We start from the raw sequence: 11,678 nt of genomic DNA on the forward strand, positions 1-11,678 counted from the left end.
ATCAGATTGCCAATAGGTTGTGCTGAAAGAAAGGACATGAGACACTCCATATTGTACATTATTTTAGCCTATTTTAACATATTTTATAACCTAATAATGGAAAAAAGCAGCCTAAATGCTCTGTGCTCTAAAAAAAATAAATAAAGGCACACCAACAGTCTGGATGATATGCTGATCCCTGGAAAGTGACAAGGGAAAAGTGTTGCACACCTTGACTCCACATGCATTTGTCTTTTAATTTTAGATGACATCTGTGCTCTTAGGCCTTCGTCCAGATCACATTGTCTACAGGTGTAACAGGACACAAAAACACACAGTGTCCTATAGATTTGAAACCTCATGTATCAGCCCTTTTAATCAGCCCCTCCAAAATCTTTATTCATCTCCTCACTTTCTGTCTTGTCACATTCGAGTCATGTGCTTTGTGTTCTCCTGTCTCTAACTGTCCACTGCAGGTGGTTGCAGGACCTGATGTATATTTAGAGAGTGGTGGTGTTGGTCAGTGGGAGGGGGCTCGGGGCCGGGATTAGGAGCAGTTGTCTATAAAGCCTGTGCCTTCACACATGCTTCCCCCGAGAAGTTCACAGTAAAGGAAGAGCAGCCACACTCTTTTTTCTCCTTTTCTTTCCCCCTTTTTGCCTTGTGTACCTGTCCTCTCTCAACATGTCCAAGAATCAGCCAATCACTGACCCCACAAAGATGGGCATCGGCAGGGCCATCGCCGTGCTGACGTCAGGAGGAGACGCCCAAGGTAAGAAGCGGTTCCTCTATGTTAATCGATGCTGAAGTTTTCCTCCAATTAATGTGAGAGACGTTTTTGTCTGACAGTGTCCTGTCTATGTCTCTGAGCACACTGACACTGAATCTCCACCAGCTGTAACGGCTCTTTATCTTCTTCTTGATCCTACATGCAACGGTCATGTTCTGCGTCAGTGCTGTGGCTGCATGAGTGCATGAGCAAATCCATTTTTATTTGGATAAATTAATAATAGCATGAGAAAAAATAATACAAATAAAACACAAGAAAAGACTCTTTTTTAATTTAAATTTAAACTAAAACTGAAAAACTTTACTTCATGTGTTTAAATTCCACACAGTATTATTCAAACAAATGACATTATGACAAATTTTCCATCAGTTGAAGGCCAGCTGACGGAGGACGATCTGAAGCCAAGAGTGTTATGAGAATTACATCACATCACCCACCGCTTCACGTAACACAATACAACCACTGTCTGCTAGAATTGTGTAGGAGATGAGGATGACAAACAGTAGAAATGACGTTTTAACCAACATGTTTCAGTTAAACTAAGACATTACAGCTCTATACTTTGCTCTATACCACCACTGTGTTCACTTATTTCATATCTTTGGGGCTAATTTTAGTGGCTGTGACCTTTTTCTGGTATGGAACAGAGAAACGCCCCCAATCCACAGCTGCTGTCTGGTGAAACAAGAGCTGCAAAAGCTGCCAGCCCAACACAACACAAACGCACTGTGGCCTTTAGTGTACTGGACATCCAAGGGCAAGATGGTGCACAAGACACGAAGTCTGATAACCTCAGCTCCCGTGTGGCCTTGTGGGTATTTTTGTCTCATCTGTTGCCAATGTACAGGTCAAGTCACTTAAAGGGTAACGCTCTCCTGACAGGAAGTGTAAATGAAACTCATCACCCTAAACCTTATCATGACCATAAATTGTATGTAAAAATGGACGTGGATTTACGGATGCACACTCTTGTTGTGAAGCCTAAAGATTTGCAATTTCACTGTCATTAGGTCAGTTTTTGAAACCAGAAATTCATGCTTGTCACCTGCAACCAGGTACTTATTATTATTATTATTGTTATTATTTTTATTATTATTATTATTATCACCATTATTATTACTAGATGATAGTAGCTGTCAGTCACACATGTGTCCACTCAAATATGCTGAGCTTTATCATCTATTTTCCTCCAAATGGGGTCATAATTTATAAAGTTGACATAAATGCTCTTTGACGAAACTACAGCTTAAGACCATTAACGCCTGAGGAAAATGATCATTAACAAATGTATATATAAATGGATAAGAATGGAATAAGAAGTAGACTCATTTTCCTATAGACCTCCATTCAAACTGAGCAGAGTTGCCACCTGGTGGCTAATTGCCACTTCCTCCCTACTTCCTGGGCTTCACTTTTAACCCAATGAAATGTATTTTTTTTATATATACAAAGGCTATGATAATGACCTTTGTGTGTCTCAGGCATGAACGCTGCAGTGAGAGCTACAGTCAGAGTTGGTCTTTACACCGGAGCAAAGGTCTACTTTGTTCATGAGGTACGGCTGCACACAGGACACAGCCACTCGGACGTGTCATAATACTGCAAAGACGTTCTGGGACGACCTGATAATCAACTGCTGTGTGTGTTCTTGTATGCTGCAGGGCTACCAGGGCCTCGTGGATGGAGGAGAACACATTCAGCCTGCCACATGGGAGAGTGTGTCTATGATGCTCCAGCTGGTGAGCGAACCTGATCACACAAGCCACATACAAGATACAAGAGGTTCATGTCAGCTGTGTATTTTGCAAGACTCCCTCTATACAAAACAATTACCATCCATTCATTCATCTTCTACCGCTTCATCCTCCACATGAGGGTCGCAATTTGGTTCCAATCCCAGCTGACGCAGGGCGAAAGGAATTACGTTTTGCATAAATAATAAAATTAGAATAGAAATTGAAATGTTGAAGTGCAGAGGCTTAAAAGAAACTGAGTTTAAAAACCAGGTGAATTATGTCTTTGAAATGACTCGGCACAAATGTGTTGTGAACAGCTTTATAGTTCATAAATGGTTTACTGTGACTGTGTCAGACTAATATCGGTATCAGTAGATACACAAGTTTGTGATGTCGGTATCGGAAACAAAAATGCACATGTTGCTAATGTAGTTCTAAATGAAGCTTTAACTCTGACAGACATGTGTGGTGCTCATCTGTCAGTCCACCCAAATATAATTAGACAATCCTACCGAGGGGTGCTGGCTAGCTCAGTCAATAGAGCTGGCACCTGTGGCTCGGGTTTGATTCCACCTCTCTCACACTTCGCTGTCCTGTCAGCATACTTTGGGTTGACCTGGTTTTGAAATATTCAGTGTGAAATTTGTCACAGTGGTGAAAAATGATGGTCAAAAGGTTAATGAGCCTTTTATTTTCCCACGGATTGTCCACATTCCCCTGGATAATCCACTGTTCAACTGTTCAGTGTGTGGTCTGTGGATTTCCCAGGGAAACAGGAACACCTTTTTTAGCTGTAGTGAAAGAATCATTGTGCCCTAAATCACAGCGCTGTAAAAATGGCTGTTGATTTCGTGATAATTAAGCTTTAAAAGCCACTGGTTTTAATCCTGTGACAAACAAACTTCATTTTACTTCCAATGTTTAGACAAGGCCACCCTTTGACCTTTAATGTAATAAATCCACTTCCTTCAACATGTGATTGAGTGAGATAAGTGATGAGTGTGATGATATTTAACGCCGCCCCTGACCCCGTGACTGGAGGATGATGGAGATGCAACAAAACCGCAAAGCTTGTGATTCAAGTTTCGTCCCATCATCTGCGTTGACTAAATAAAACGGCCTGGCAGTGACAGGAGACGTGACAAGCTGGGATCCATGAAGTGTGTGAAGTTAAGCAAAGTAGTCGTGGTGAATGTCTACCCTTAAAGTGTCCAAGCCTTTTAGTCAGGTGGACCCAAACGAGAGGGATTTGATTTGATCAGAGGCGATCCTAGATTCTGGGGGGTCCCAGGCAAAGAGGCTAATTGGGGGCCCTTCACCATCCCTCCCCACCCTCATCACCAATGCACCCTAAACCCTCATAAAATTGCAATCAGTGCTAATCAAATTTCATTTATTCTTATATATATATATATATATATATATATATATATATATATATATATATATGTATATATATATACATATATGTTGAATATAGTCAAATGCTTTCTACAGCACACACACACACACACCTATAAAACAGATGTTGGTTCTGTTACCATCCTGTTGTACTTCTTATTATAATAACTCTGCATTTTCCTCATGTATCAGTAACTAACGATTCTCCCCGTCATGTCATCACGTCATAGGGAGGTACTGTTATTGGCAGTGCCCGCTGTAAAGACTTCAGAGCCAGAGAAGGTCGCATGAAGGCAGCCTACAACCTGGTGAGGCTGGGCATCACCAACCTGTGTGTGATTGGAGGCGACGGCAGCCTGACCGGAGCCAACCAGTTCAGGACTGAGTGGAGTGGACTGCTGGCTGACCTGGTCCGAGCTGGTAAAGACAACAAACACAGTGGTTGTACTGTGGTTTTTACTACCACTAATGAGCAATTACTTGTTATTGTAATTATAATGACATATACTGCCCTCATTTTTAATTGCAATCAAAGACTATGGTTTTAATTCATTCACACCCTTGTTTTCATGCCATGACATTCCAGTAAAACAAGTCCTTACAGTTACTTGATTAGTAACAGACTCCACCCTTTATAGACCCATAGCAGTCATTCATTTGTTTGCCACGCAAAAAGAAAACAGGAAGTCGCCTTCCTGTTGTGTTTCTGACTGAGAAGCTGTCAGAAACGCCTCTTGGACCGCATTACAACCGCTCACAGCTGTATCTCCGTCTGGCTTTAATAAGCGTAGCTGTTATACTTCCACATTTCTTCTCATGTGATATAAAAATGCATCACTTTGTGTGAAGCACAGGAATGTAGCCACATGAAAACACGATACTGCTATACTGAGAAACGCAAAGAATTGTGTGGAACTTATTTGACAATGGTCTGTGACAAATATTAGATTATATTTTAAATGTACACACTCCAGCTTCAAAGTTACTCTGTGTTAGTTTTCTGAAGTTACACTATAATTACAACCTCTGAACACACAATTCTCTGTAGGTAAGATTACAGCAGAAGATGCCAAGAAATCTTCCCACCTGAACATTGTTGGCATGGTCGGCTCCATCGACAATGACTTCTGTGGCACTGACATGACCATCGGCACCGACTCTGCCCTGCACCGCATCGTCGAGGTGGTGGACTCCATCACCACGACAGCACAGAGGTCAGACCTTCCTCCCACTGATGCAGTTTGCAGTTTGCAAAGATTTACTCATTTAAGGTCCATCGTGACGTCTTATCTCATCTCCTATAAACATGATGTAACGTCAAATCCACAGCCATCAGAGGACGTTCATCCTGGAGGTGATGGGAAGACACTGTGGGTCAGTACTTTTTATGTGTTTGCAGAAGTTGTGTTTACATGTTGTATAGTAATAATTATTATATATCAGTGTAAAATAGAATATTTAGTCTTAGGACTGTGTTATTGTAATTTTGTCACTGTAAAAATGAATTGTCTTCTCTGTGTTTGCTCTCATATTTCATATACACATTTACAAATAAAGATTTTCACATTTAAAGATGACTCCTGTAAGTCTGAATAATGTAGAGAAATAGCTGGTACTCTGGTTGATCTTGGCCGCAGGTACCTGGCTCTGGTGACGGCTTTGGCCTGTGGCGCTGACTGGGTGTTCATTCCAGAGATGCCACCAGATGAAGACTGGGAGAACCATTTGTGCAGGAGACTAACAAATGTATGTATGTGTGTGTCGGCAGAGGGGGATACCTGCCATCATCCTGTTTCTACGCACGTTAACAGAACTCACAGTTGTTTGTTTGTTTATTTGTTTTTGGTTTTTAGCAAAGGTCCCGAGGTTCTCGTCTGAATATCATCATTGTGGCTGAGGGTGCGATGTCCAGAGATGGCAAACCAATTACATCTGACCAAATCAAAAAGGCAAGGCTTTCCTCATGATATTAGTGAGAAATAACTCTATAAAGACAATGGGAATTATCTCATGGCTAAATCTGGTACAAAGCATCTCTCCTCTTTCTTTTTTAGATTTATATATTTTGTGAACTGTCCATCATACAAATACATTTAATAAACTAAAACTAAACGGCAAGTTGGACAGATAATAATATGACACACTAACAGATGTATTTATTTTTATTTTAGCTGGTGACTGACAGGCTCGGCTTTGACACTCGCACCACTATCCTTGGTCACGTGCAGAGAGGAGGCACGCCCTCTGCCTTTGACAGAATCCTGGTGAGATTCTCATTGACTACACAACATTAGCCGAGCATGCAATAACACTGTTAAATATTGAAATGGTTATAGGACTTGAAATAAATATCTCTCTTTTGCTGCTTTTGGTTTCCTACTAACATAGACACAGACTGCAGACAGAAAAATGAAATGTATTATTTCCATTCCAACAACATGGCTTTATTCCAAAATTAATCAAACATCTTAATGCCCCCCTGGAAAAAGATGATGCCGCTCTAAACAAAAACATCTGTTATTACCTAGTCTGTCAAAGTATAAAAAAGAAAACAAGTTACATTTTAAATAAATGTGCACATAATAATTTAAATTCAGATAAAACATCTCAATGCAATGCTCACCATGTAATTATGAATATGCATGTGTTTCACTATGAGGGTTAGAGTAAAGCACATGAGACAAAATAACAAAACAATGTGTCTTCCTTCATGGTACATCCTTAAATAATAATAATAATGTGGAATAATCCACATATATCGCCGTTCAAGCAGTCTTTGAGATATGTATATTATGCATGTTGATGTTACATTTTTGATGTATTGTATCTCAGTGAAACATTCTGTGTACTGTCCAGGGCAGCAGGATGGGTGTGGAGGCAGTGATGGCGCTGCTGGAGGCCACACCTGACACTCCTGCTTGTGTGGTCAGCTTGTCAGGAAACCAGGCTGTCAGGCTGCCGCTCATGGAGTGTGTCCAAGTGGTACGTCAAAATGTTTTCACCCAAATACACCGCATTATCTCCTCATGCTCTCTCACATGTTGCTCAGCCCGTTGCGGAAGATATGCATCTTTTTCTCTCTCACTCTCTGTCTGTCTTTTTCCTTCACAGACTAAAGATGTGACTGCTGCCATGGCTGAGGGCAGATTTGAGGATGCGATCAAGCTCAGGGGCAAGTGAGTATTTTCCTTGAGAGGAAAAAAGGGTTTGTTTTAGTTTTGCAGACGACTCAGTTGCTTCATTTGTGATTTGCAGGAGTTTTGAAAACAACTGGAAGACATACAAGCTGTTGGCTCACATCAATCCCCCAGATGTTAAGGTGAATATCCATGCATTTATTTTTATTTTTTTCAAACAAGGCAGTACTGTTTCAAGAGAGAAGAGGTGTTAATGAGTTTCAGATTTACACCTTCTCCAATAATAATCTTACTGCCAGAGTAACATCAATGTGGCCATCATGAACATCGGAGCTCCCTGTGCTGGTATGAACGCTGCAGTCCGTGCAGCCGTCAGAATGGGCCTCATCCAGGGTCACAGCATGCTGGCTGTCCATGATGGTTTTGACGGTCTGGCACAGGGACAGGTAACCAGATATTTAATATTTGATAAAATTTTTAGGACCTACCTACCACCTATCTATCATTTATCTGTTTATTTATTTCCTATCACTGTAGATTGAGCCCATCGACTGGACAGCAGTTGGTGGATGGACTGGAAGGGGAGGCTCCGCACTGGGCACCAAAAGGTGAAAAACAGTGTACCCTGTCATTGTTGTGCATCAGCTTTGTTGTAAAAAAGAAAAGTGTTGTTTGTCAGGAGACTATATCGCTTTCCACTGTGTCATTTGTCTCTAAAATAAAAAGATCTCTGCCAGCTAAAATGTTGGAGGAAATCAGCCTGAATATCGCCAAGTTCAACATCCATGCTTTAGTGATCATCGGTGGATTTGAGGTAAAAAAGTGACAATCAGGGAAATCATGTTGAAATCATGATGAATTCACCAGTCATATGAAAGCTCGACAGCACAAATTGATTGTCATCTCCTCCTCCGCTGCAGGCTTATGTGGGAGGCCTGGAGCTGGTTCAGGCCAGAGAGAAATACGAGGAGATGTGCATTCCTATGGTGGTCATCCCTGCCACTGTCTCAAACAACGTCCCCGGCTCTGACTTCAGTATCGGCGCTGACACTGCCCTCAATACCATCACCACAGTTAGTGCCGCAAAAGCAGAAACACATGTGCAGTACAAAAACAAAAGTCTGGAGCTAAACATATTTGTGGTTCCTTCTTTTGCAGACATGTGACAGGATCAAACAGTCTGCTGCAGGAACCAAGCGTCGTGTGTTCATCGTTGAGACTATGGGTGGATACTGCGGCTACTTAGCTACTATGGCTGGTCTGGCTGCTGGGGCCGACGCTGCCTATATCTTTGAGGAAAAATTCAGCATTAAAGAACTGGAGGTGAACTAGTCATGAAAGAACAGTACCTGTTTGTCTAGTTTCTGATTTTTAAATACTTTCAAGTCTCTGATCTGCATTGCTGAGTTGTAGCTTACCAGCTTGTACCACCCAGAAATGCCAGAACTTGACCTGCAGGACTGATGCTTACTGAAGGGTACCAGATTTTTTTCTACAACAACCCAGGCCCAAATGCAAAATACTTTATTTATTGGGCCCTTATGTGTATCCTTACCATTAGTCCACCTATTCAGCCTCCTTATTCCCCCCTCTGTAGAGCAGGATGCTTTTAGCTGGCCTTAGGCTGACCTCAGGGAGTTCTCCTCTAAATTACAAAAAATAATGGCTGTAAAAAATATCTTAACTTAAAACCTCCTCTCTGTCTGTCTAACTTTTTTTTATCCTGGAGTTGACACAGCCTTTAACACAGAACAGTCCATTGTTTACATGGCTACTGGTTCTCTTTGAGTGTCCTTGACTCTTCGTGGCTGCTCCTCATTGGCTGAGCAGTGTATGGGGTGGGTAAGCGGGCCTGCTGAAAAGGGATGAAATGGAGGAGTGGCAGCTGCAGGGGCCTGAGCCCACGTAACTACATGAGCCATTTAAACCCCACCTGGCAGAGGTGACTCATGCATAGAGGCCTTGGCCCCCAGGAAGCTGCTGTTTGACCACCACTGGTTGAAAATAAACTCCACTATAAGTGGGTTGAGACTGAGAATATATATTTGTTTCCCTTAGTTGTTGGTGTACATTAGCTCTGGGCTAAACATTGATCAGCAGTAGTTCTTTCATTATTTAGTTTGTGTTAAGTGTCTCTGTGCTTTGAGTAGATTTGTGTTGTGAGTGTGTGATCTGTGAATTTGGTTTACAGGTGAACGTAGAGCATCTACTGAAGAAGATGAAGACAACAGTGAAGAGAGGTTTGATTCTCAGGTGAGTTTTGCTGAAATTAACTGAGTCAATACTGAGTAGATACTAGCCTAACCCCTTGGATCAGACAAAGGAAAAAGTTCATCATCAGTTTAATTAGTGATGCTTGTATTGTTATATATGCAATACTGAGTCAAAATCTCTGTGTAGTTTAACTGTTACTGTTGAACTTTAATAATCTGCCACTGTTTATTCTTCAACAGGAATGAGAACAGTAATGCCAACTACACCACTGACTTTATCTTCAACTTGTACTCAGAGGAGGGCAAAGGCGTCTTTGATTGCCGAAAGAATGTTCTCGGACACATGCAGCAGGTCTGTTCATGGGATAGAAGTGGAGAAGCCGCTCTGAAATTAAGTAGTAACTGCTGATAATGACCTCTGTTATCTACAGGGAGGCACTCCAACACCCTTTGACAGGACCTTTGGCACAAAAATGGGCGCAAAATCTATTCTGTGGCTGACCGAAAAACTCAAGGAGTGCCATAGGCATGGTATGTTGACAAAGAATCTAATTCCCCTGCTGCATAGTTTGATGATATACTCTAGTATATCATCAAACTAAGTATATTATAGTATATAAGTATGTTGACTGAACTGTTTCACTCCATGTACTGCCCAGGTCGTATCTTCGCAAACACACCAGATTCTGCCTGTGTGCTGGGCATGAGGAAGAGGGCTCTCACCTTCCAGCCACTTGCCGAACTGAAGGAGGGCACAGATTTTGAGTAAGATACACATTTCACATGCTTTAACTACATGTCACAAGTGTAGTGGTGAACGGTGAGATTGACTGACCTGCCCGTATATATATGCTGCAGGCACCGCCTCCCAAAGACACAGTGGTGGCTGAAGATAAGGCCCATCATGAAGATCCTGGCTAAGTACGACATCAAACTAGACACATCTGAAAGCGCAGATATGGAGCATGTGATCAAGAAGGGGAGTCCTATTGGGAAATAGACTCAGTCTTCCTCTGTCACCTCTTGCATGTTGAGCTTTCTCGTTGAATTTGCTGCTATGTGACACTTCCAGCACACAGTGAATCAGTCTAAGGAAAAAACATTTCAACAAACAGTCAACGATATATTTAAATAGGTTGTTGGTGGCGTATGGAAAATGCAATGACAGTAATGAATGTATATATATATAGCACAAGAAGGATCTTGTGAGCATGAAACATCAACATGTGTGCATTACCCATGTAACACTGATTAAACTACTCCAAAATAAAAGGTGTTAAATCTGCAGCTATGATTTCTGGACGTTGGCAAGAAAACCTCTGTCCATTCACCCTGTTTCTGCTGATTACCTGTGCATGGAGATAACTGTGGCTATATAAATAGGAAAATGTGGAGACAGACTCACTGTAATGTATATGAAATCCTTGTTGTTGTCAGTCAGTCATCATCTACCGCTTTATCCTCCACCAGAGGGTCGCGGGGGGTGCTGTGCCAATCTCAGCTACATCGGACGATAGGTGGGGTACACCCTGGACAGTTCGCCAGTCCATCGCAGGGCCACACACATAGAGACAAACAACCATTCACTCTCACACCTATGGTCAATTTAGGGTGTCCAATTTACCTAATCCCCACATTGCATGTTTTTGGACTATGGAAGGAAGCCGGAGAACCCGGAGAAAACCCACGCACACACAGGGAGAACATGCAAACTCCATGCAGAAAGGCCCTTGTTCCAACCGGGGCTCGAACTTGTTGTTGTGATCTACATTAATATATTTACTACTAATAGTTGGAAAACAACTATATAGTGCTACTCTATACTGAGTACAGCTTAAAAGAAGAGACTACATTTGGCAAAGTAAATGTCATGCTTAACATGTAGGATTCCTTATAGACAAAATGATTTTCATATTTGCTCAATTTGGCTTAAACCAAGCTTATGATGTATTTAGGTGAGAGTATATACTGTTTACCACATGTGTGCGATTCTATTAAGCAATTTAGGTCAAAGGATGCCCATCAATATCAAGAGATTTTAAGTCAAACGTAAATCCATAGAACATAAAGGGCCATGTTATCATGTGATTGCTGAACTCATTTACTGGTAATAATTTTCCACATTTACAAACGTTTAATTTCTAAATGGAATATTAACCAACAAAACAATATTTTTCTACTGTGATCATCGAATTACATATAATCATTTGTCAGTTGAATATTATGAGAGGTGTCCGAACAACCGTTTTAAATGGATTAAGGTTTTTTTTGTGCCTTATCATCTGATCTTGATTGCGTCTCAAGTGGGACAAAGAGTGATTTCATCTCAGCTCTTCCTTTCTCTTGATGCTGCACAAGATGCTACAGAGCATTCATTAAACCTGCTGGAGATTCCTGACCACCATATGTGATCATTACCAAG

At 41.4% G+C, this 11,678-nt stretch overlaps 2 protein-coding genes across 5 annotated transcripts in view; both read left to right on the forward strand.

Moving 5' to 3' along the window:
- The window catches only part of samd11 (sterile alpha motif domain containing 11), a 1,171,052-nt gene that overhangs the window by 928,577 nt on the left and 230,797 nt on the right, over positions 1-11,678 (forward strand). The gene's annotated exons all lie outside the window — the stretch shown is intronic.
- On the forward strand, positions 549-10,543 carry LOC122777079 (ATP-dependent 6-phosphofructokinase, muscle type-like). The gene is made up of 22 exons (XM_044038055.1): positions 549-751; positions 2,251-2,324; positions 2,431-2,508; positions 4,137-4,326; positions 4,955-5,120; positions 5,236-5,280; positions 5,544-5,652; positions 5,760-5,855; positions 6,078-6,170; positions 6,763-6,888; positions 7,018-7,082; positions 7,162-7,225; positions 7,343-7,489; positions 7,581-7,651; positions 7,770-7,857; positions 7,964-8,116; positions 8,202-8,366; positions 9,235-9,296; positions 9,497-9,608; positions 9,688-9,787; positions 9,916-10,021; positions 10,115-10,543. The coding sequence occupies exons 1-22, from the start codon at positions 664-666 to the stop codon at positions 10,254-10,256; spliced, it is 2,340 nt and encodes a 779-aa protein (XP_043893990.1). The 5' UTR covers positions 549-663; the 3' UTR covers positions 10,257-10,543.

Source organism: Solea senegalensis, linkage group LG11, assembly GCF_019176455.1.
Source record: "Solea senegalensis isolate Sse05_10M linkage group LG11, IFAPA_SoseM_1, whole genome shotgun sequence".
Lineage (NCBI taxonomy): Eukaryota > Metazoa > Chordata > Actinopteri > Pleuronectiformes > Soleidae > Solea > Solea senegalensis.